The sequence below is a fragment of the Scophthalmus maximus genome, chromosome 6, assembly GCF_022379125.1.
Source record: "Scophthalmus maximus strain ysfricsl-2021 chromosome 6, ASM2237912v1, whole genome shotgun sequence".
Taxonomy (NCBI): Eukaryota; Metazoa; Chordata; class Actinopteri; order Pleuronectiformes; family Scophthalmidae; genus Scophthalmus; species Scophthalmus maximus.
The window spans coordinates 21204487-21229320 of record NC_061520.1 but is presented as its reverse complement, the minus strand read 5'-3'; the positions used below and the strand labels follow the sequence as shown (position 1 = coordinate 21229320).

The window sequence follows — 24834 nt, the reverse complement described above, 5'->3', positions numbered from 1 at the left end:
TGGGAGTGAGCTGCCAGCACCTTCTTATTTGCACAAGTGGTGATTTTAATCAAAGATGAGTAGTGAATTGCGCAGGGGGTGCGTGTGTGATCCAATGAAGTGAGTTTGGCACAGTGCCATAAGCGCTCTCCTGCTTTGGCGCTGATGGACAATGACAGAGAAGTCTCCCTCTCTGTCCCAGTTGTGAGTGGGGAAAAAAGCCGATGGGACATGCTCTGGTTTTGTGAGGCGGGGCTACAGGACATGTCGACGCATGTCACTGATTCATTTTTTTCCCCCCGTTCTTTCTTACGCAAATTCCTGCCAATCACCTATCAGTGCTTGCGTGCGGGGTTGCCACGAGCCGTGAGCATCCGTCATCCAGCCTCCATCCCGGGCTTGTTTTCACTGTGCTGGATTACAGGTGTCAGCGGTAGGCCTGCACAGCCATAGGCACCGCGAAGCTGAGAGACATTTGGCATGTGGCTTATTATGCCGAGGGAACCAGCCCATGACACATTGTTTTCCGCAGCAGCGTGGCATGGAGATGGATTAGAAATTCCTTGCTTTTCTCCCCGCATGTATTTTTCCCTATGAACGCACCCTCATTATTCTAATACTTCATCCCCCATCAGGCTGTATAGGTCCCACAGGAGTTAGAGGAAGCACATACGCTGCCTCATTTACCCTGCGCGAGGGAATCGCAGTGACAAGATGAAGAGCGCTGGATTCATTGCCATCTCCATGTGATTTTCCCATTACAGGAAGAAATCTTTCATTTGGAGCCGGGAAAAGTGGAATCTGGGAAGGGAAAGTGCTCCTACGACCCGAAGCTCAACAGCGCGTCGGCTTTGATCAGTAAGTGTCATCTGAGTTTGGTCACTTGGGGACCCGGGCATGGATACAGTCCAGCCCAGCGCATTTTTAGGTCTTCATAGCAACAACCGTCTGGTCCCATGTGGATTCACCGTCTTTTTCTCCATCTCCTGTTGATATGACTTTCTCTCTGCTCACAATTCATATTTTTTTTGTCCCCAAAGGTCAAACATAGTGTCCTTTTTTCATTCTGTGCCTATTTCCCACCGTGTGCTTTTAAGTCCAATCAGACTAATCAGTTGATCCTAAGGATTTTTTTCTTGTTAAGCTGACGATGGTCACAATATTATGTGTATATTAATTTACCCCCACTGTTTCTTTGGACACGTTCGGAAAACATGTTAGTGGTTTAGGGTTAGTCACAATTTGAAAAGTAAAAGTTTCTCTACATAAGTAATTCCCATATTAACCAGGGTCCATTCAGTCTTATTTCCCATGGTGCCTGAAATGCTCCACAAGTAGAGAAACATAATAAATGTGAACATTTCCTTTGACGGCAACTACCAGATCTTAGCCCAACTACGCCCCTGTAAGAGATTTTGGACAGATATGTTACAGATATGTTAAAAAACCTATCTGTAGCATATCTGCTCTCCACCAACACCATGAAGACACCAAATTCAGTTCATCACACCAGTAGACCGATCTGGAGAATATACGACAAGGAGCATTGAAAACTCTCCTGCAAGCCTCTGGTCTGTGTAATCGGAGTGGTTTTAAGGATTAGTTCCATTTTCATTCACTGTCCAGCGTGTTTTAACACGTACCTAGGCCTTGATACTGTAACTTCTCATCTCTTGCCTTGCTCCTGAAGGCGGCGTCCTCTGCTCCTTTAGCCCAAGGTCACTCAGTCAGGTCCTGAACTCACAGTTGCCGCTAGTGAAAGGCGATCTCTCTGCGGGGCGAGACAGCGGGTGTAAATCACCGGCCCTGCTTTCCCACATTAGCGCAGTGCCAGCTGACCGGTATGGAACCAGCGCTGTCATCCAAGATGGATTTACCTCCTGCCTCCACCGGTTCACATCGTACAAGGCACACTGTTGTTGGTGTTGATAAAGATTAAGAGGCCTGTACCACAACAATAGATTCACCACTGACCACTAACTGCTCAGCTCTCCACCACATTAGACATCCTGTCATCCGAGGACATTTTAATGATATGTCATCAATCTCCACATAGCACGGCCGAGGACCATGACATTGAATAGAATGGTGGTAGGACAGTGTGTTTTGTTTCCTCTGCCCTACCTCCCGCTGTCTCTTTGCTCCATCCTTAACAGCTCTGACAGTCACACCTGCTCTCCAGTGGGGCCCTGTCGGCAGCTGGAGGACAAGCACCTTGCCTTCCTGTGGCGTAACAAGGCTGTTGTCTCCATTTGTCAGTCTCCAGACATGGATTCTGCTCGTATTTTACGTCTTGGTGGAGTGCGTGTGAGGGCTGTTTGAGGAAGATTGACCACTGTTTTTTTGTAATGATTTATGTGCGGTGATGATTTCCTCAAAGTTTTATGTAAAGAATAATGGAAGTCAGGAATAATTACAAGGAAGATGGAGGCTTTCAATATAGTTAATACCCATATATTTATTTTTATTTTTCAAGAAGAGAGCCAGAGAAAGAACCAGAAGCTGATAGGGTGGCGAAGTTGTTGGCCGAGGTTAAGCAGTTATGGATTTCTACAGGAAGTTGCTCAAAAGAAATGTAGCTAGAGGTAAAAATGTATAAATAGTAATAATAATAATAATAATGATAATTATCTCTGTATACATCTCTGTAATTAATAACAATCTACATTTCAGTTATATTATAGGAAATTTAAGAAACAAAAAGGAAAAAAAGGGAAGGTTTATTATGAATAGATAATATCATCCCGACTGCTGCTGTATTGTGGAGTGAAGACTCCTGTGATATTCGACTCTTGAATATATTTTTTTTGGAAACAATATAATTTGAGGTCAGAGTCAAAGACTTTTACTAAAGCTGAGCTGTTTTCTCTCTCTCTCAGATGGCGAACTGTACGCTGGCGTCTATGTGGACTTTATGGGAACCGACTCTGCCATTTTTCGTACTTTGGGGACAAAGACTGCCATGCGGACAGATCAGTATAACTCCAGATGGCTGAATGGTAAAACTCCTATTTCGCCTGTAAATGATACATAATGGCTTTCATGTAAATTTAACATAAATACTTTTCAGACATACAATCCAGACCGGGTTCCAAATGTATACATGTAGCTGAAATGTGAAGATAATGGAGTTTGCCGGTTTTTCAACAAAAAAAAGGAAATACTAACATAACGTTTATGTTTGATTTCAGCCAGATGTTTCCCAATATCTTTCCCCCCATCTCACCATCTCTTCTCCCCGCAGATCCCACTTTCATCCACGTGCACCTCATCCCCGACAGCGCGGAGAGAAATGACGACAAGCTGTACTTCTTCTTCCGGGAAAAGTCCTCGGAGATGGGCCAGAGTCCTGTGACCCAGTCCCGTATAGGACGCATCTGCCTGGTGTGTACACAGTGAGGAGTGTGTTTGTTTTGGGATGTAAACATAATGAAAAGAAAACCTGCGACGATATGAAAAACAGGCTGGAGTCCCCCCGAGGCGAGTCACCCACTGCGCTTGAGTATTTGGCCAACGCTGACGTGCTGGAATCCACATGTCTTTAACCTTCCTGTCTACAATGCATCCCTCTGTCTGTGCGGTTGCCCCCTGAGCTCTGACCCCGTGATCTCCTGACCCCCTTCTCCCTGGCAGTCCTAGAACACTCGAAGCTTTAAGTGAACAGAAAAGAGAAAAACTTTCTGTGCTTTAAAAAAAAAAATTTGAATAATTTTAAGTGTTTCTCAGTTAAATTAGAATTTCTTCACATAGAAGTGTGCCATAGAAATACAAAGTGAGCTGAGCCATGCAAACAAATAACGACAGATGTCTCTGAAGGTTTGTCCTACTGAGCGTACAGTGTATATGCGACGTGGGTGAATGTTTGCGTGCATGTGTAAATTTTGCAGCGGGTATATGAGTACGGGTGCGGGCGAGAAAATGTAGCGCATGTGTGCTCATCGCCTCAGCTGTTCACTGTTGTATTTATTTGAGGGGGTCAGGCGCTGACCCGGCACACAAACACTCATCCCCCTCTCAGCGGGGCCCCGCCACGGCCTCCGGAGACGCGGCCCTGTCATTCTCACGCCGCCACACATCTGGATACGCTCACTGCCATTCTCTGCACCCTGCGCGCCACCTGAAACACACCATGCCGTTTACTGTAATTACACTGGAAAGTATAAAAACATGTCCGCTCCCCAAATGGGATTCATCAAAAGTGCACGGGCCTCCGTTTAAAAATGGAAAAACATGAGAATATAAGTAAAAGTGTGACACACTCTATAGATGTCGGTTCTAGAACCACATACTGGTCTCGGGCTCTTTCTTACTGGGATGGATTCTGGCCTCGCTCCACCACAGATGGAAGTGTCTGAGTAGGGGGAGACAGTGTTTACAATCCCCCCCCCACCATCACTCCTTTTAGCTTCCCAGATTTGCGAACCAACACATACTGTACAGTGTGTGTGTGTGTGTGTGTGTGTGTGTGTGTGTGTGTGTGTGTGTGTGTGTGTGTGTTTGTGTGCGTGCGTGTTCGTGGGTGGGTGGGAGGGAATGGCTCCACCTGGGTTCGTTTTCAGCAGTTGAAGGACAGAGGAGGATTTGAGTGTGAGCGAGTGATGGAGAAACTCTTCTTTTGTCTTATCCACCCTTTTCCCAATACAGAACGACGACGGGGGCCACTGCTGCCTGGTCAACAAGTGGAGCACCTTCCTGAAGGCCAGGCTCATCTGCTCGGTGCCCGGGGCCGACGGCATGGAGACGCACTTCGACGAGCTCCGTGAGTACAAAGACGCCCTCGCGCGTGCAGACAGATCTTGCTGCGGAAGCGCTGATCTGTGCGGGCGCTGGTGCGGGTGGGGAGTGTCGCATACAGACCAGCTTGTCAATCAATCCCTCTGCCAGCACTGCGACAGCTTTTTCCGTAGGTAGTGCTTTCGTAGGCAGTTCAGCCAAGGTGGCCGTCACAATGTTGTTCTGCCAGATTACATGAACCACATCGAGCACTGCAAACGACAATTGCTTCCATTTTAATCTGCTCATTATTGATTCAGTGATTAATGGTTTTGTCTATAGCATTTCAGAAAAGGGTAAACTAATATATTGTATTTCCTCAGACTTCTTGTTTTATCCAACCGACAATCCCAAGCCCAAACATATTGAGTTGACTATCATATATGACAAGGAGAAGCATCGAATCCTCACATTTTAGAAGCGACAACTGGCGAATCAATGGTATTTTTCGCTTATGAAACACATACATTCATGAACATAGAAATGATTTCGCAAAATAGGGGCCAATTCATTTTCTGTCTATCCACTAATCAAATAATCCAACAATCCTTTCAGCTCTACTGTAGACATCTTATTTCCTGTGCACCTGAGGCACAGGGATCTAGTTTACTGTTAGTAATCTTAGACCAGTAGTTCGGGGCAGCAAATGTAGAACATGTCAATCACTGTGATATGGAGTAGTAAAATAGACTCTTTTTTTCTCACAAAGAAAAACCTATTATTGTATTATTTGTAATACAACCACAAAAACTATTGTTACACACTGTTTTTTTTTTCAAGAAACCACACCGGGCCTTTGTGCACTCAATCATTTTGACACTGGGTATCGAATAGCAAAGAGAAAGTATAAAAATGACACGGCTGGATTTATCTCAGACATATTAACTTTTAGATTCCTGTCATGTATAATTACGTCTGAAATATTAAGTGGAGAATGGTCTCCTTGCAGGGTCCGTTGTTTCTACTGCAGCACCTGCCAAGAGAGTAATACAGACGGACACACACGTACCCACCAGAGCTCAGTCCTCGGCCCATATGGCAGCCCGCTCCCATCATATGGCCCATACAGCATGTGAATGACACATTACATTGTGTGTGTGTGTGTGTGTGTGTGTGTGTGTGTGTGTGTGTGTGTAAGGTGAGATCAGATCACGGAGCAGGAATGTCTGTGACTGTGTGTGAGACTATTGGCCTCTCCGGAGGAATCCCTCTCTGTCTCACCGGTTTAAAATAGAGCCACGGAGTGATAAGAGACTGATGCGTGAGGGCTACTGTCGCTCTCGGACTAATCTCAAGAATGAAAAGTGCCGTGTCCGTTCAATGCTACAGTCTCTCTATCTCCGCCGACACGCTCCTTGCTCCTAACTCAACCTGCCGCACACAGATCTACACAGCAGTAACATGCACTGAAATACTCTGCGGCCTCCTTTTTTCCCCCCGCCCGCGCGCAGCCCCTTCACGGAAAGTGAGGAGAAGGCGGTTGTGAGTGGGAGCGTGCTCTCCTTGCCTTGACAAATGAGGGTTTTGTCTCTACCGGTTTCGGTCAGTGTTGATACAGGCGACCAGTGCGGCACGGTCGGAGAGTCGTCATCCGTTGGCACCGACGAGGAGGTTCAGGACATTGCCCGGGTCTGTAGATGTTTAGTGGAACAGGCCAGTGAACGAGCAAGGACAGGCATGTCAAGCGAAGACGCCTCCGCAGAGGAGGGAAAAAAGACGCGTGCTCACGCCAGTTTGCAGAGCGGTCATCTCCGCCAAGGACTCCTAGAGGGGACAGTAAATTGGATATGATTGAGTTTCAAGCTAATGGCTTCACATTTACTGTCTAGTTTGAATGTTTATAAAGCTCCCTCACTGGGAAGGGGGGGGGGGGTTATCTTTAAAGAGGAACATTTGAGATTTCAAGATTTCACAAGGGCAAGTGGGTCTTTAACTACCGCACATTCCAATGTTAAATCATTATATGATTAGTTTGACATTTGAGGAAACGCTCATGTTCTCTGCTTTTCTGGGGCCGAGAGCCAGATGAGGAGATCGACACCACCCTCATACGGGATCTGTCTGTTCACCGCGAAGTCACGACGGCAGCCAGCTGCTTTGAGCTTTTTAGCAAAAATAAAAAATAAAAATGAATTCCTTGGAAACGGCATAACTCTGTCCAAAGGTAATGAAATCCGCCTGCCGGCACCTCCAAAGCTCTTTCATTAACCTTTCATGTCATGTTTGTTCAATCTGTACAAAAAGCCAAACATGAGTACAACAGTGTTTTCCTGGCAACCAGCGGAGGAAGCCACCGCGCCCGACTAACAAATATCCCCTCACATAACCTCCTGTAAAACCACAAGCTCTGTGTTTCAATACTCTACATGGACGGATAAAACAAACAAGACATATCCTGCTGCTGGGAGAGGTAGGATTTTTTTTTCCTGACGAGTCTGACGAGCCGTTTCTCCCTGTGTCCTGCTTCAACTCATTCTTCTCATCCGACTCTCAAACAAGAAAATGAGCGTGTTTCTCTTTTCTTTTTACGCCTACAATTGGTTATTTTAAGCCACAAAGAAGGTTAGCCGTGCTTGAGTGAAAAAAAAAAGAAGTCTTAATTATCGTTCCCCTTTTCTTTGTGAGTTTTCGTTGAAATGACTGTAGAGGTAACTGCCGAGAAGTTTGTTGAAACGGAACTGTTGCTGTTCTCGGCCTGGCCGTCGTGTATAGAAAGACATGATGATGACCAAGGGGGGTTTTTACAGTTGGAGTACGTTGCACTTTTAAGGCTCTATGTGGCAAAGTGTTCCTGACTGACCAATTGGGATTTTAGTCGTTGTTATGGTGTCGTTGTCTGGAATAGAAGACACTGCTGCATGTCAGTGGCCGGAGGGATGAAAAGGCAGGGAGACGCAAAGACACCAACACAGCATGAACCCATGGGTCGATCGAGCAGAAATGGAAATATCTTTTTTGGGTAAATGGGATGCCGAGATTATATCGCCATGAAAAAACATAGGAAAGACAGTTGCTGTCATTACGGCTTTTATTGCAAATCACGTGGGCCCCGTGTTCTCATGCAGCCGTGATCTGTTTCTTGAGTGACTGTACACGTGACCTCTCCGTTCGCGACGGCTCTATCTCGGCCTCGGCGGCGCCCCCTCTGCGTACGCGTGCGCTTTGTGGGGTTTTTTTGCGTGCGAATCGCTCACTCCTGCCGCACAGCAGCTGTATGCCGTGTCAAGGTTCGCCTGTCGTGTGACACCCATGGCAGAGCGCTGCGCTGCATCCACGCTAACCCGTGACCGTTCCACTCCTGCAGCTGTGGCAGCTGCGGAAGGTGGCATGGTGCTGTGTGTGTGTGTGTGTTAGTGTGTGTGTGTGTGTGTGTGTTAGTGTGTGTGTGTGTGTGTGTGTAGGGTTGTGACTGCGGCGAATCTGGGAGCCGAGTTGGAGGAATCGGGACAATGTGCCTTCTAGCTCTCAGCTTTATCCTTTACTCCAGGAACGATCAGTTCTCATATCATATTATATATTTCGTCTCTCGACATTTTCCATCTTGTCTTTACTCCACGGTCGTTTCCCCCTGCACAACTGGGTTGGGATAACATTTTTCCGTTTCCTTTCGAAGGGCCTTGTCCTACCGTAGGCGATGAACATGCCCCCCGGGACGAGTATTTAGGTCAGGTACGGAACAGGAGAGAGACTTATCACCCATCCCGTGTTCAGCGCCTCTTTATTTGTTGCTTTGGACCTTTTCCGTCGGCAACAAGAAAAGGATGATCTAAATCAGGCCAGGTCCGATGTCAGAGCCCTGCGGGACCGAGCATGTGAGCGTCCGTGATTTACGGACCTCCAGAATTGGCCTCAGACGTGTGTATGATGCAGTTCTCCCCTGGGGGGGAAAAGGGATATTTTGTGGAAGACATAAACTACAGATGCAGGAGAGGGAGAATCCCCGGCACATCATGCTCACATTTTCTGTCTCTTCAGGAGAGGTCTGAGGTGGTTCAGCAATCACACTGCTACAGTCTAGACTGTGGGAAACCAGACTCACAGGCAGTGAAGGAAATCATATGATGATGGTTTTTGTTTTTTTAAATACTTGCACTCGCCCGACCCATAATGAGAGTTAATTTGCGCTGCTCATGCCGCAAAAAATATGCATTAATGAACTACCTGAACCCAACCACACCCTCCACCGTACAAGTCCTCATGATTAATTCTCCCGTTACACGGTTGATTCCTGTGGTTACACCTACGGCTTCTGTCAGCGGGATATGGAGAGGCCAGGTGGGCCGTCTGGAAGGAACAAGTCTTTTTTGCTCCTTATTATTTCTAGACTGTCAGCTTATATCTCTTTTTCCTTTTAGCTTTCAAGCCAGCATGATTCTACAGATAGCAATGTCAGCCTGCTGGTCACTTAGGTGGCTTTTAGTGAAATATGTCCATAACTATTTAATGGGTAGATCAGATTTGGTACACACACCCATGTGCCCCTTAAGATTATTATTATTTTTAAATAACTTGGTGCCATAAATGAGGAAATTTTTTAAAGAAAATTCCAAATGATATCTGGCTATACTTTGTGTTGAGTCCTAATTACCAAACACTAAACCAAGATATTTAACAATTATACCCTGAGCAGGAACATTATCACAAAAACCATGACATCATTGACATTTGTATTTTGCTCAAAGCGCTGTAGTTGTGTTATGAACTATTGCAGTCGGGCTAAAATTTGTCATCGGTCTCACGACCGTCGCTGACCTTTTTATTCTTTTGGTGCAGTTATGGAGTTCAGAGACTCACAGAAGCGTTAGGAGACAACCCAAGAGCCCATTTAGCTCACTATCTAAATCCGGTAATGGGCACCATATGTTTCCAACAAAGATGAAGGTTCAGCCTCTTTGTTAGCCAAACCTCCCCTGCCAGGGATGTGCGGCCTAAAGGTCTTTCTAGCTAAGAGCGGCTGGATTGTCTGGAAGCTGTGCAAATATTAGCAAAGATGAGCTGGATGTTTCCTTCACACACTCTTTGCGCTGACGTGATCTCTTTCTTTTTGCTTCACAGGTGATGTTTACATACAACCGACACAGGACAACAAAAACCCTGTGATATATGGAGTCTTCTCTGTCTCTGGGTTAGTTCACCGTCACAGATACTGTATGGTACTTTTCCAAACAGCAATAATGGGCTCAGTTTTTTCTAACTCGAGATACATTTTGCCCCACTTCACAGTTCTGTCTTCAAGGGCTCAGCAGTTTGTGTCTACTCCATGGCCGACATTCGCATGGTCTTCAACGGACCCTTCGCCCACAAGGAGGGTCCCAATTACCAATGGGTGGCCTACACTGGGAAGATCCCGTACCCTCGCCCTGGCACGGTGAGCCTCACCTGATACTGACCCCACACATTGAAATCCCTCAGGAATGACAGTGCTTTCTCTCCAACTAAGACCTCAAATGGAAGCCATCCGGCACCATGCATAACCAAAGTATTACTGCAAGACAAGCTCTCGGATAGCTCTCGGCTTCCATAATGATGATTTCCATTTACTTTATGGATTCATGGATACTAATCTGAATGCTTCTGTTTCTCAGTGCCCTGGAGGTACCTTCACCCCCAACATGAAGTCCACTAAGGACTACCCAGATGAAGTGATTAACTTCATGAGGAACCACCCGGCTATGTACAATGCCGTATACCCGGTGCACAAGCGCCCCCTAGTGGTGCGGACCAACGTGGACTATGAATTCACCACCATCACTGTGGACCAGGTGACAGCTGCGGATGGCAACTATGAGGTGCTCTTCTTAGGGACTGGTGAGTATTTTTCTAAACTTTATTGAAAAATGTAAAAGAAGAGAATACAATGGGTTTTTTTTCTCTGTTTATAAAATTTTTAGTCCTTTTTAGGGTTTTTTTGTTGGGGACTTAGGTGTGCGGGAAGTCAGTCAGAGGTCTGAACCTGTGAACCCTTTTCCGCCCCTTATCACACGGAGAATGGTGAATGACGGTGTCACTTGGAAGTTGAAAAATGAAGGGAGAAAAATCCCCCCAATGGAAATAAATCCCATGGAAATGGAGGGCTTGTCTCCTTTTGCAACCATTTATCATTAAGAGAAAAGCATTCTTGCCTTTTGTGCTCGAGCGGAAATTTAACCAATCAAAGGGTTTGTGCCTCGCACTGTTCACGTGAAGTAAACAACAGGAGATTTGTACCTGGAGGGCAGGGGATGGATCAACAGCAGGAGGGTAAAGAAAAGAAACCAGGGGGGAGTGGGGGTTAAGAAGAGGAGGAGGAGGATGCAGGGGGGGGGTTACAGCTAGTTCATCCATCACCTTAATCTTGTCCAATGATGTAAGAGAGATTATGTGTTTGTCTGCATGCCTTAAAGCCTTTAATAAGATCCCAGGTTGACTATGATAATAATTAAAAAAATAACAATTACAATTACAGTTAGCCATGGTAAAAGAACTGAAACAAATAAATACGTTTATATAAAAGCCGTTCGGTAAAAGTACGTTTTAAGAGATGATGTAAAAACAGACGGTGACGTTTCAAGTCCTGAGCTCCTCAGGTAAACGTTGCCCCGAACAGCGAAGGCCCTGTCACCCGCGGTCTTCAGCCTCGACCCGTAGCCGCCACATCACGGCACGCAGCCCTCACAGGTTGCATGCGACGCCTCTTAACTGGCTTCTTTGTTCATCTGTGTGTCACGGGGAGGACACGGACAGGGGTTTTATTTGTGAGGTGGCGGCCACTGTGGAGGAATGTGTGTCCTTTCAGGGGCGAAACCATTTAGGCCTGCGCCGAGGCTCAATGCAGGAGTCATAATAAATCTCAGGTGTCCCGCTAACAGGAGCGCTGAGCTCTTTGCAGAAATCAAACATGCCAGCGAAGGGGCCTGGGAGTGTCTCGCGGCTTTCAGATGAATAGGCATATGGGTCAGACTGAAGCTGAGGATGACAGGAGAGGTTTGTCATGGCGGCGGCGGCAGCGAGCGCACTAAGTGGACCAGAGCGTCATGTCATTGAGGAGAGGTTGAACTGGAGAGAAGCACATGGCAGAGGTGGAGAGAACAGCGCAGCCTGTTGATGGGAGGATTATCCCTTGTTTGAGGTTGCTGAGAGAATAAAATGGAAAAACCCGAGGGGCTGTTGACAGGCGGACGGGCGAGAGGGTGCAGGTGTGCGGCTGACAGGTGTGTGTTGTGGTCCGTAGACAAGGGGACAGTTCAGAAGGTCATTGTGCTGCCCAGGGACGATCTGCAGACCGAGGAGCTGGTCCTGGAGGAGGTGGAGGTTTTCAAGGTAAGCCCCTTTTTCTCTTTGCCTTCCTCTTCTTCCATCATCCTTTTTTTTTATTTTCCCTCTTTGCGTCTTTATTCTCTATTATGCGTGTCCTTCACCTCCCCCTCCATAATAAATTCTTTTTTTCTCTTCTGCTAATGTCTCTGTGTATTTCATTTTCATCTGCTGGAAAGATAACCAAAAATATATTGTTTCTCCATAAAGGTCCCTACTCCAGTTACAACAATGAAGATCTCATCCAAAAGGGTAAGCATGTCTGTGCAACACATTTTCTCCACCTTTGCTGACGTAAAAAGAGGGACAAAAAAGAGCCACCTTCCAAAAAAAGGAAACGAATGACAGTTTTGCAAAGGTCCCCAGATACATATAACCAGCTGTGCTTCCCTGTCGCTTCATAGTTCTTATGCTGCGCGCGTGACAAGGGGAGACAATGAAGAGAGCGATGTGGAAAAGACATTCAAGTTTAGTGTTGTCTTTCAAAGTGATTAAAATGCTTGGCCTTTTCCACGTTTTAATGACATCAGTCCACCGACGGGGAGTTAGTGTTACACACAGCCTGCCGGGCTGATGAATCTCAACAGCTGATCATGAAATCATGAATGCAACCTGATAAGAGATGAGCTCAATATTCTCCCGGATGATGCAGAGCCTGCTGCTGTCCCAGCACAGTGCAGGACTCGACTCTACACTCATCTCATTACATTACATACATCTGGCTTTGTGAAATCTTTGCATGAGAGTAAATAATGTCCTAGAAAAGAGCCACTGAATACATAACTGCAAAATGTGCTATGATATATATATATATATGTATATTTATGGCACTTTGTTTTTACTTTGAAAAGCAGCTACATGAATTCATGTGGTCTGAATTCTCATCTTTTTATGGCCATTTGTCATTTTCAAGTTGTGCAACGTCAAGGCGCTTATTTCCAGATTATAGTCAATCAAGATTGATTTGGCTTCATTTTCATATCTTTTTTAGATCTAGCTTGAGTTTACTGGCTCATAAAAATGTCAATATAAATTTTGAATATTGGGCACTTTCATTTTCTTGCGTAATTTATGAATCCTATAAATATACTGGTAATAAAGTTTTATGAATTGCACAACTTAAACTTGACAGTTAAAAACACTTTTTCCTCCGTACATTTGGCTCCATTTGAATATGGCAGTGTTGTCCAGTGTTGTGTTTTCACACCGTTGCCCGTGCCCTTTCCTCTCAATAGCAACAGCTGTATGTGTCCTCGGCGGTGGGGCTGACCCAGCTGGCTCTCCACCGGTGTGACGTGTACGGCGAGGCCTGCGCCGACTGCTGCCTGGCCAGAGATCCCTACTGTGCCTGGGACGGCAAGTCCTGCTCCCGTTACTCCGCTTCGCAGAAGAGGTGAGCGCCAACAGCGGTGACGTTCCAGCATGAGCTGCACTAACCTCACCACTAACCGACTGACTGACTCGACTAGCGTGTTTGAACGATGCACAGAGTGGATCGTGGGGTCGCTGAATGGCTGTTTTAATGGCATTTTTCAATCAGTTTCGCATAATATGTTGATCGTGGTGTATGGGGGAACTGTTAACTCTACACTAATAATTATATGTTATTATAAGCGACGTGAATTTGCAAAAGATGATGACATAATGGGGTGGTCGTGGTTTATGGTTATCTCCATTTGAAGTGAACACATAATAATGGCTTCATGTATTGTTGAATGGCTTTGAATGGCTTGCGGTTGCTTTATTATTGTTTTCTCTCCTTATTCGGCAACACTGGTCTGACCCCTTTAGACGAAGCCGGAGGCAGGACGTCAAGTACGGGAACCCCATCCGCCAGTGCCGCGGCTTCAACTCCAACAGTAAGATGCATGTTCCTCCACCTCATGGGTTTTCCTTCACTGCTTTAATTGCTTCTGAATGTTTATTAATGATTTTAGAAAGGTAAGAAACGTAATGTGAAGTCTCACTTTTGCTGCTCCAAAAGATTCAATGTTTCCATTGATATGGGCTGTGATTCTATGCTTTCTGGCAGCTTCATAGCTAATCCGTGAAAGCCATATTGCGAGAAGGACTTTGCTTTTTGCCTCAACTGAGATTTTGGTCTCATGGTAATGAGTTATTTGGTTGCCATGGAAATCCCTGTCTCTCTCTGCCCTGCAGCCAATAAGAACACCCTGGAGATGGTGCAGTACGGGGTGGAGGGAAGCAGCACCTTCCTGGAGTGTCAGGCCCGCTCTCCGCAGGCTGTCATCAAGTGGCATCTGCAGAGAGACAACAGCGACCGCAAGAAGGAGGTGAGCCCTGGCATGGTGTATATCTCAAAGTTTGTGATTATATAAGCCTATTGTTTCATGGGGTAGTTTGATCAAATGCAAAGTGTAATATCAACCTCCAAATGGGTTGAAGTATTCCCACAGATGACCATGAATGATTGCTTTTGGACATTTCCACCACAGTATTTCATTTCGTATTGTTGCTTTGTTGCCATGGAGAGCTGGCGATACAGTATATATGCAACGTTGACACATGTGAAAAATGAGTCCAGTGTAATTATCTGTGAACATGATTAAGTGACTCGGGCTCTGATCGAACGATGCCCCTACTTCTCAAGCAGACATCCGTCTGTCCTCAGGCCCCAAGGGAAGGGCATATAAATGGGAGCTGTGAAAGAGCCCTCTGCTATGATATACAACTCTGGGACACTAGTAAAAGTTTTATTTTGAAGCTATATAGTGTCGCCGCCTCTCTTTTATTGACTATTCTGTTAGAAGGTCTCCATTCCCACAGACAGAGTCGACTTTGCACGTCAGATTCAGAGCAAAAAAAAATCACCCATTCAGATTCCTGGGCATAGATGTGAAGGGAATCGATGAAATAATGGAGTCACACCACTACTTACTGTTTGATTACATTTGGATTGATCTTTTTTTTTTTAATGAAGGATATTAATCCACCATAAAGGCTTAGGCAGTAGGGATGTGAGTAAATATGAATACTGTACATCATTCTGACGTGACAGCTCTGAACAGAGAGAGAGTACTATTATCAAGGTTTTGCAGGAGCAGTCTTGTCCGCCTCCCCTCATTGTATGACTTACAGTTTGCCACAAAGAAAACATTACACTACTTCTTCATAACTCCTTCAGATACAGAAACATCGTACACGCACTGCAAACCCACTCCCTAACCATGTCCCTAAATCTGATCAGATATCAAGAGACAAAGCAGCTTCTCATGACTTCATATCTTACTTTATATCAGAACCCACCAGATTCAGGCTAAAGGTCGTCAGGTCGTCAAAGTAATCCAGCTCGCTGTTGTTTCTACAATGTGAACAGGAGCCGCTAATAGCCAAGTGAGCAGCACTTTCCATGATAAAGATATGTCAAAATGTCAACAAGCTAGGGGTCCAAAATCGAAAAGATATAGATAATTACAATTAACTTGTCATCAGTTATGGAAGATTTGATATGTGGTGAAGAATAAATCTTAAATGATTTTGCACCGGTCCTATTTTTACCACCAGATTCAGTACTAAAGCCTCCCCACCTGGCATCTTGGGAAAACTAAGGAAGTCAAGTTAGGGAGCATCTTGAAATTGCATAAAGGTCAAACAAGCTTTTTTTCCGTCAAAAGCTCTCTAATTCTTTTTCAGACATTTTTACTTCATCCAACTTTACTTTATTTTCATTCACTACATAGCCACCCTCTTTTAAAACCAAAAAATATATTTTATTCACAGTATGGCCTAATGAGATATATTGGTCTGTTTTTTGAAAAATAGCTTTCTGTTTTTTTATCACAAAAACTTCCGACCAAATTTACATTTAGATCCACATTCCATTTCGTTGAGGTCTTCCCCTGTTATACTTTACGCATTACGTCTCTCCCCGTGTGTCAAGTGTTTCTGATTATGATCTTGTCCCAGATGCGTTCTGACGGTCGGATTTTCAAGACGGAGCAGGGTCTGCTCCTGCGGTCCCTGCAGCCCTCCGACTCCGGCATGTACCAGTGCATTGCCACGGAGAAGAACTTCAAGTACACGCTGGTGAAGCTGCAGCTGGTGGTGTTGTCGAGCCGGGCCGTCAACAGCGTGCTGGTGGAGGGCGGGGGAGGGCTGGTGCCGTCCTCTCTCCACTCCAGCAGCACCCAGTGGACCCCCAGTGCGGGCCAGTACAAGGACCTGTTGACCATCCTGAGCCAGCCAGAGATGAGCCTGATCAATCAGTACTGCCAGGACTACTGGCAGTTTGGAGACCCGCTGCTGGGCGCCCTCAAGGCTAAAGACCTGAAGGAGCTCAAGGAGCACAAGAAGCCCCGCAACCGCCGGCATCATGGGGAGGGGGAGGAGAATGAGGAACAGGAGGAGGTAGAGACATGAGGAGCCTAGCTTTGTGTCTGGAGAAAACCCCAAATAGCCCCCCGCCCCCACCCCCCCAAACCCTGTGAAAACTGGGAGAGACTCATTGAGAATAGCTACATGAAAGAAAAAAAAGTCCACAAACCAGGATAAAAAAAAGTCCGCAAACGGGAAAAAAAAGAGGCTCACAAACAAAACCCCACATACATCCTCTCAAACAGTAAGATATATGATACACAGTATTTATTGTAGGTTGTATATAGTATCATTCTGTGGATTTCTTTGTACTTATAGAAGAAAAAAAAACATGCTCTTTGTGTATAGGTACCTTTGGGGGCAAACATTATTGTTATTATTGATGTTGTTAATTTTATTGTTGCTGTTACTGTCATTACAAGACTCATCTGTCAGCATCACGTGACCTTTGGCGACTGTTTGGAATGTGTTATCGGACATGCAAGCTCGTCGGGGGGAGAACTATGAGACGCTTGCCCTGGCGGGGAAATGAATTGTTGATAAAGGGTTGATGGGATCTCCTTTGTTTCTTGCTTGCTTTGACGCAATGCCAGGACCCTTTTATTACTGGACACACCAGGAATGCTGGTAATGCAGCCTCCTTGTGGCTGCTTGCAGACAGAGACTCGATATTGCAAGGGGACCATCGACACATGGTCCCAGTTATTGTGGGGAAACGGTACTTTCTCCATAGGCACCTACAGTATGTTGTAATTGGGCCTTTTAATAGATATATTTTTAAACTGGTGCTTGCCCTTTGTTTTTTGTTTTTAATCTCTATTTCTTTCCTGATTGGAGGATTTATTGTAAAACGATGCAGCATCGTCGCTACTTGTCAGACTAGATCCTAATTCTGTTTAGGGAGATTTACGTTTTCTATACAAAAGAATGGCGAGGTGTTCACTTGTATTGTACTCTGAGTAACCCGTAGTTGCTTCTGGCCATGAACAAATGGTGCGCGTTAACAAATGAAACACATACAAAAAAAAAAAAGGATCAGATCAGCTTTATAATGATATCTATTATTACAATGGTTAGCATTGGAATGGCAGTTAATGGTAGGGTTCTTTTTTAAAATGCAAACGAGGTGCAGTAAAAGGTCAAGGTTTTGCACAAAGGGCATTATTATTTTACTTTCAAGGGACTTTGGCTGGGGCCAAATGCAACAGAGCACACTCGGCAAGGTGTGGTTGACTGTAACTAAAACAGGTCCAGTTTCAGAGGGAAGAGGTGCTCCGATCAGGCAGCAGCTGTAAGCACACGAGACATCTTTTGTTCTTTCTTCCTTTGACATTCATGTGTGGGGGGAAAAAAAAAAAAAAGATTTGCCCATATACACAACAGAGCATTGTAACAATGTTGTGACACTAACCAAAATATTGGGAAGCTGGCTTTCATTGTGTGCATGAACCTGTATTTGTACTGTAATTCTGATAAGATACTGTGTGGTTGTCTATTTTTTTTTTTGTTCTTTGTTTCTAGGGGTGTACAGTATGGACGGAGGACGGCTCTCAGTACTGCAAAAGGGGGAAAACAAATGCTTTAAAAACCCTCTTGTTCCAAATATACTCCTGTTTAGAGCATAATGCATTTTTTTCCCCACTGGCATAAATTTAGTTATGTTAAAGTGCAAAGTGCAATTATCTTGCTATTGTGTATTGAGAGCAAGTAATAGCATACTTTGAAATAAATGCAAACAAGTGGCATATGAATGTCATAGAGTTGAGGCATGTTGAAATTTATGAGAGTTGTTATTAAGAAGTATGCAACGGTTCTATTGACTCCAATTTTTACAATCGCCACTTAGTACACTGCTCTATTAAAATTATTAGTACAGCAGTTACCCAAAATAATAAATGAAAGGAGTTTTCATGTATAAGAAAATACAACTGAGGAAAAATTATCTGGAACAAGAGAAATTTTGTATCATTCTGATATTAAATGGCTTTTAATACGCATTGACTAGCTTCTATTCAGGCCTTGTGACAGTCGGCATGAATGCCTATTGGAAGATGCATTAATAATTCATACAAGGGTTTTTGTATGTCCTCCTCAAATTGGAATTTGTCTGCATTCCCGGAATCAATCGCAGCTCTCGAGCGTCTCTACCAAATGAGACCATGGTTTCCACAGCAAAAAAAAGAGAGAAAATAGGCAAAGTGGGGTTGTACAATTTGTTGGTATTTTTAAGATTGTGTCTTTAGTTTTTGAGTGTTTGTTTTGTATTTTTTTGCATCGTCAGACTTTATGAAAAAAAGAAAAAAACGCTAAATGCACAGAGGTGATGTTATTGTAATGACTTGTGTAAATTACTTTATCTTCCCTTTCCATTGTTGTTGCTGCCTAATAAATTAAAGCTCTATATTTTATAAGAATGGAATGCTCCCCCCCTTCATTGTGATTGGCCTTATATTGAATGTTTTTCCATGTTCTGCCCAGAAACCTCTGGATCCTTGGAATAAAGTTATACCTGTTAAAGAGATACGTATGCACATTTGTATAAACTATACACATTACATTGGTGTTTGTAATGAAACCATAGGAAGGGAAACCGTTTGTGATGATGGGACAAGGGTCTTTAGCCCTGGGCAAAATAAATATGGATTATAAAAGCTCTTGATCGATTAATGAAGTCAGAAAAGGCTTGATCAGTATTTAAATGTTCATTAACGTTATTGTTTAGTAAATCACCAGAATATACTTGAAGGGTTGTTAAACAATAACAATTTCTCAACAAAATGTCCAAAGATATTCTACCACATTTTCAACTGCTCAGTGCTTATAGGACATCTCGGTATCATGCATCACAATGAATTCTATAACACAATTATTAACATAATTAACTAGTTTTACTCATTTTAAAATACTCTTGCTTTACTAATTTTAAAACATGTACTTCTTTCCTTTACAGGTTAGATTATGAAGAGTCTAAGTCAATGGCAGCCAATGGGCCTTTTTTTTAGGTAGGTGTGCTGATAAGATAATCAAGGAGTCTTATGCCGAGTTCACACTAGACGATTTTAAGCCCGATTTTCGTTCGCTGACAAACTCTGGGCACGCAAATCTGCACCTGATGGCTATGTGTGAAATACCAATGACGCATTCAAAGCGACTTGCCGAGGTCTGCCAGATATCGAGCAGTCGAAATATTTGGACTTGTCATCGAGTCCAAATCCTGTAGTGTGAGCTGCAGAGAGATATATTGCAATTTAGTGAACTTATTTGCTTTTGTACCTTTGGTTCAGCGATTAAAGAAACATGCTTTAGGAAGGTGACGCCTGATTGGGCCACTGCACTGTCAGACCCCGCCTCACTTCAGGCTCTGGATCTTCCACAGGAAGTGGCCGAACCATGTGTTACTTCAGAGAAGATGGTATGGTCGGAAATGCAGTGCAAATGCTGATGCTAGTTCGAGACATTTAAGTGCACCTATAGGATTGGACACCAGGACTCTCACAGTAATAGACTGCATTTTTTATTCTCCGTTTTTTAAACTCTCAGGATCCCTCGGTTATCGGTGTTGTTTCCATCCTATAATGACTGTGTACTGTGCGACGGGCTAACAGCAGCGGTGGGGAACAGGCTTTTGTCAGGTCAGACTTGTGTCAGTCAAGCTCATAAAAGCTTCCGAGGTAAATAGAGGAAAAACAATAATAGTAATTGTGACCTGTTTGGGGTCACTGTCGTGATGCAGGATGAAATTGGGGCCAATAAAATCCGCCCTGTTGGTATTGCATGATTGATAATCTAAACTAAAACTTCCACACAGAAGGATAGTATAAGTTACATTCAAATGATTACTATCAATATGAGAGAATACTAATACACGTGCCAGCCTGGTAGGATGAAGACCCCCAACAAGGTTGGCAGATTTTCATTGGGGTAAGAAATATTGAGATCTAAGTTAAGAACAAATGACTAATTGTGGCTTTCCTTTCTTTTAAAATACTGTTTAGTTTTGCTCTTATCCAGCCTTTAAACATTTGCCATCTGATTTGAATTTGACAAAACAGCTCACAACTCAGTGACACACACCCTGCGTTGACATGATAATGCTGTAGATATTTTGTTAAGTTATCTTTTTGACAACAAATACTAGGAAAAGTCCAAAACACATGATTATTTTCTAACTTCCACAGTTTTGTTGCTCTCAGCCCAAAGCCAATGTGGGGTTTGCCAAAGATATAATGTCTTCAAAATGTTTTATGAATGTGCACTTTGATTTTTAACTACCAGGAGCTTTTAGCCAACATTATGCAAATAAGACATTTTTTTCGGGACTATATTCATCTGCAGAACTGTTGCTGCTATAGTGTATATTCATGGCAGTGTACTGTATGTGGGACTGAGGGAGATTATGTGTTCATGGTCGTGGAAGGAACAGTGACGATTGATGAGTTTTTAATAGTTTTTGGACAACCATGGAGCTCTAAAGCACAGAGGAATGAGATATATCAAGTGTGGGACAAGTGTGGGCTAATAATACTTATTAGCCCAACCAGTTTATCATTGGTATTGCTGTTTTCATAGAATTCGTAAACAACAAAAATGTAGAATATGACCAGACTAAGGGATGGTTCTGTTAGTGCCACTCAAAACGAATGCAGTGTTGATAAAATTCAATCCAGTGAACACCGGGCCACTGGACTGACTGAGACAAACCACCTAATCCCATGGAGCTGCAGCTCATCATTGATAATTTATCAAAACAAATGTAGCTTGATGATTTATTAATGGTGAAAAGCGACACATTGCACCTCCGAGTGCAAATATTTTCCCCATGTATAAAATCATGGGGATCAAACTGCCATGTAAAAAAGTGAGGAATGCATGCTCTCTGAACTCTCAGATCAACTCGGGCGGTTCATAATTCATGTAAGTTTAAAACATAATGAGCAAACTAGAAGAAGCACGGATAAAAAAAAAATGTTGTGGCCATGTTTTTACTGGCATTACTTATTAATTGAAAACAGATAGTGCAGATAACACTGTGTTTTTTGTTCTATTTGACTGCGACTTGAATATACACTTTGAATATACATGACTTGATCTGAATATACACATTGAATATACACGACTTGATCTGAATATACACTTTGTAGCGTGGCTCACTGTGATGAGCGCATGTCTGGAGGCACCTTCTCAAGCCAGTATGGGTTTGTTTCAGGACACAAGAGACAATAGGTCGAATGGTTTTGGAAAACCCTCACAGAACATTCCAGCTGTCAGATGAAATCTGTTGTCCCCCGTCTTCATTCCTCCCAATAGGCAGAGCTCTGTTCCCCTCTGCTTATCTGATCTCTGCCGGGGAGCAGCAGAGCAGACGAGGGGAGTCGGGGTGGGACGCTAATGTTCAGGGTCAGCCACCCCGCACTGCTGTCGGTTAAAAGCCTCACCACCACATCACTCCTAATCCAGCCACGTCTGTCTCCGATTCAGAAACTGGCGGAGAAACCAAGGCGCACGATGCGACATTTGGGAATTCAAAGCTACCCACAACTGAGGCTGACCCCTGGGAATCTGATCAGATACTTCTGTTCACTGCTCTTCACAACACAACAGAGATTACTGTGGGCCTTCACATGGTACAACGCCAAGCATGGGCAAACACTCGCATCGTTCTATTGACTTGTCATATGTGGATTTCAGCTCGGTCTTATCACTGAGTTTGATCTGGAGCTCCGTGGCTCAGAGGCAGTGGTGGCATTCTGTGGGCATTTTGCTTTTCTCGCAGTGAGAGCATGTGGGACACTTACTGCATTGTTGGAGCAGAGACTCTGAAGTTGGATAGTGAGAGGCCTTTGTGCACAGGCATCCTTCTGAAGACCTACAGACTTGTCCCCTGTCGGCTAAACTCGGCCCGCCAAAGAGATGATGGGCTGACATTCATTTTGATGTCTCAACCTGGGATGAGTCACGAACTAGGTTAAAGATTTTGGGTTCCACCCTATTCTGGCCTCGTTGAACTCCCAGTTCTCATATTGTCTGACCGCCTCATGAAGTAACCATATGCAGGAGGAGACTCAGGGGGCCAAGTGTGGAAAAATCATTGTGCACCCTCAGTGCCTCTCATAGGTCGACCGTGGAAAAGAGGGAGCAACATCGCCCTCTGCCGCTCCATCCGAGTCTCACCAAGTCTCCTGCCGACGGCTGCGTTACACGCTGTCAACCAGCAGGTGGCAGAATGCGACTGTCTACCGTACAGTTCAAATGGAATAATCAGCATTGTGTTGTGAGAACAAATCTGCGTTGCATGCAAAAGCTCAATTTAAAGTGAACAAGACAATTTGCACTATATGATGCATTGTTGCTTCAAACATCTTTGCTGACTGAAACTTGGAACCGAACAGTGGTGGAGGAGAACTCAGATTTTTTACTTAAATATCAATGAACATTATGAAATGTTCATGTAAAAAAAAAAAGAGGCCCACATTCAAAATCCAAGCAAAGTATACCCAATGCATCTAAAGTCGAAGTTCTCATTCTGCAGGGGGGAAAAAATGGCTTCTATGACTGATGCATTTTAGATTGTTAACACTGATGCAATAATATGTTTATTGTTGTACTTTTGCTGGTTGTGGCAAAACTAGTTTGTAGTTGAGTTAATTCATAGTTTAATATAGTTCAGTGGTTCTCAGTCCACTCCAACAAGATACAGTGATGTGCAGCAAGATGAATCTCAAAAAACTGTCTTAATATGAAAAAATAACTTAATAATTGTCGGTTGATTTACCATGGATGTTTTTGGCTGTTTGGCATTATTCATTATTGTTGAAGCCGTGGTCTACATATCTGATGACAGTGATTATGGTCAAACGCTGAAGAAAGTTATCAAGGTGTGTTTTTCTGTGGGGCCTTCAGAGGCACGCGGTGAGATGAGGTAAATGGATTGTATTATCATTATTCTTTTTTTCCACTCATGTGACATTTACCCATCAGTTCGTCAGTCAAAGGGGACATTCACACGCTGATGATGCAGCATCAGGAGCAGCCGGGGGTTCGGTGTCTTGTTCAAGGACAGTTCAACGGTAGTGATCAAAGCAGGATTAGAAGACCCCTAAAAAAGGGGGGGATACGTAGAAGCAGAATTCGTCCTGATTGTGGGCGGTGTGAGCAATGTCTTGTTGATGCTGAACATAATCATGCTGACGCAGATGTGTCCTTGCTGTGACCAGTATCTTGTTGAAGCTATCGAATATAATGACATAGATGACCAATGTCATGTTCAAGATATCTAGTATGATGACGGAGATGTGTACGTGCGTAGACAATCAAACATGTGACGTCTCACGCTGCCTGTTTCATAGATAGTGGGTACAAAAGACTGTACACCCCATATGCACTTTGAATCGTCTTTGTTTTGTGCTATGAACCACATCTCGGAATAAACGTCTCTCGCTGAAACTGCCCCTCGGCTGCTACGACTTGTCTGTCTGCAAACTTCTTGAAACCTGAAACTCCTTACAGAACCTTCTGATCAGTGGACATTGCCACGCGAGCCTCCTGAGCCATGTCGCCCCGGCAGCAAAGTAATAAGCAGAGTTGATGTGATTGACTGCTATTTGACCTCAACATGCAAATAAGTCAGTACTACTGTACACACTTCGCCCATTCATCACCATCGAAATTCTTTACTCAGAACATTGTCATCGGTTTGAATGTGACGCCGGCTGAACCTGAAAGATGCAAACACTTTTTCTAAGCAGAGCTTATTGGGCGAATTCAGATGTGTGTAAGGAGACTAATTCTTGCTTGCTAATGCTTTCGAATTCCTTTAGTATTGATCGTACCGCATAACCCAATCCACGGCTCTTTTAGTTTATTTAGTGTGCACGTTTGGTATCGCCCTCAAGATGAAGTATCTTGGTGTTTCCTCTCAGCAAGGACAGACTCTGATGAACGTCCCTTCATCTCCGCATCGCTGGAAACTGACACTTACCTCCACCCTACCACTCCCAGTGATGTTATCCAGTGTCACAGAGGAAGACTCTCCCTGAGCCCAGAAGGCTGTATGGTTGGCGGCATTATGTTGTACAATGGGCATGAAAAAGAGAGAGGCTCCCGAGGGGCAGCCTATTCAAACCCCAGAGGGCCGAGGATGACGGAGCTCTGTGCATTATCCTTTCGAATACGATGCGATTCAAGTGTCGTGGGAAGCGTCGCCAAATGGCACTTTGGGGATTTATCGAACGCAAGTTCACACCCCACCAGGATGGGCGCTAAGCTTGTGCTAATTGAGACAGCCTGACGCAGATGCTCTCCTTTCGAGTTAAGGGGAGTGTGATGACGCAGGCAATTTCCACACATTTTCTCAAAATAAGCTTCCGCGGAGCCATCTCTGCTTTGAAAGATTCTGTACACCCTCCTCCCGCTGACTGTCCACTGAGGGGAGAAACGAGAGGATGACGCTTGAAC

General features: G+C 44.3%; 1 protein-coding gene across 4 annotated transcripts in view; it reads left to right on the top strand.

The window, feature by feature from the left end:
- The window catches only part of sema3fb (sema domain, immunoglobulin domain (Ig), short basic domain, secreted, (semaphorin) 3Fb), a 59601-nt gene extending 40700 nt beyond the window's left edge, over nucleotides 1–18901 (top strand). For 2 of the 4 annotated variants that reach the window (XM_035632227.2, XM_047332858.1), the window contains 13 exons: nucleotides 744–837; nucleotides 2859–2978; nucleotides 3224–3363; nucleotides 4624–4738; nucleotides 9808–9877; nucleotides 9976–10120; nucleotides 10338–10560; nucleotides 11963–12051; nucleotides 12256–12297; nucleotides 13281–13438; nucleotides 13837–13904; nucleotides 14206–14339; nucleotides 15973–18901. In XM_035632227.2, the coding sequence (XP_035488120.1) occupies nucleotides 744–837; nucleotides 2859–2978; nucleotides 3224–3363; nucleotides 4624–4738; nucleotides 9808–9877; nucleotides 9976–10120; nucleotides 10338–10560; nucleotides 11963–12051; nucleotides 12256–12297; nucleotides 13281–13438; nucleotides 13837–13904; nucleotides 14206–14339; nucleotides 15973–16425 (1851 nt within the window). In that variant the 3' untranslated portion in view covers nucleotides 16426–18901. Of the gene's footprint in view, nucleotides 1–743; nucleotides 838–2858; nucleotides 2979–3223; nucleotides 3364–4623; nucleotides 4739–9807; nucleotides 9878–9975; nucleotides 10121–10337; nucleotides 10561–11962; nucleotides 12052–12255; nucleotides 12298–13280; nucleotides 13439–13821; nucleotides 13905–14205; nucleotides 14340–15972 lie in introns of all 4 variants that reach the window. The other 2 variants (XM_035632226.2, XM_035632224.2) reach the window with 1 other exon arrangement.
- Nucleotides 18902–24834: the final 5933 nt, after the last annotated feature.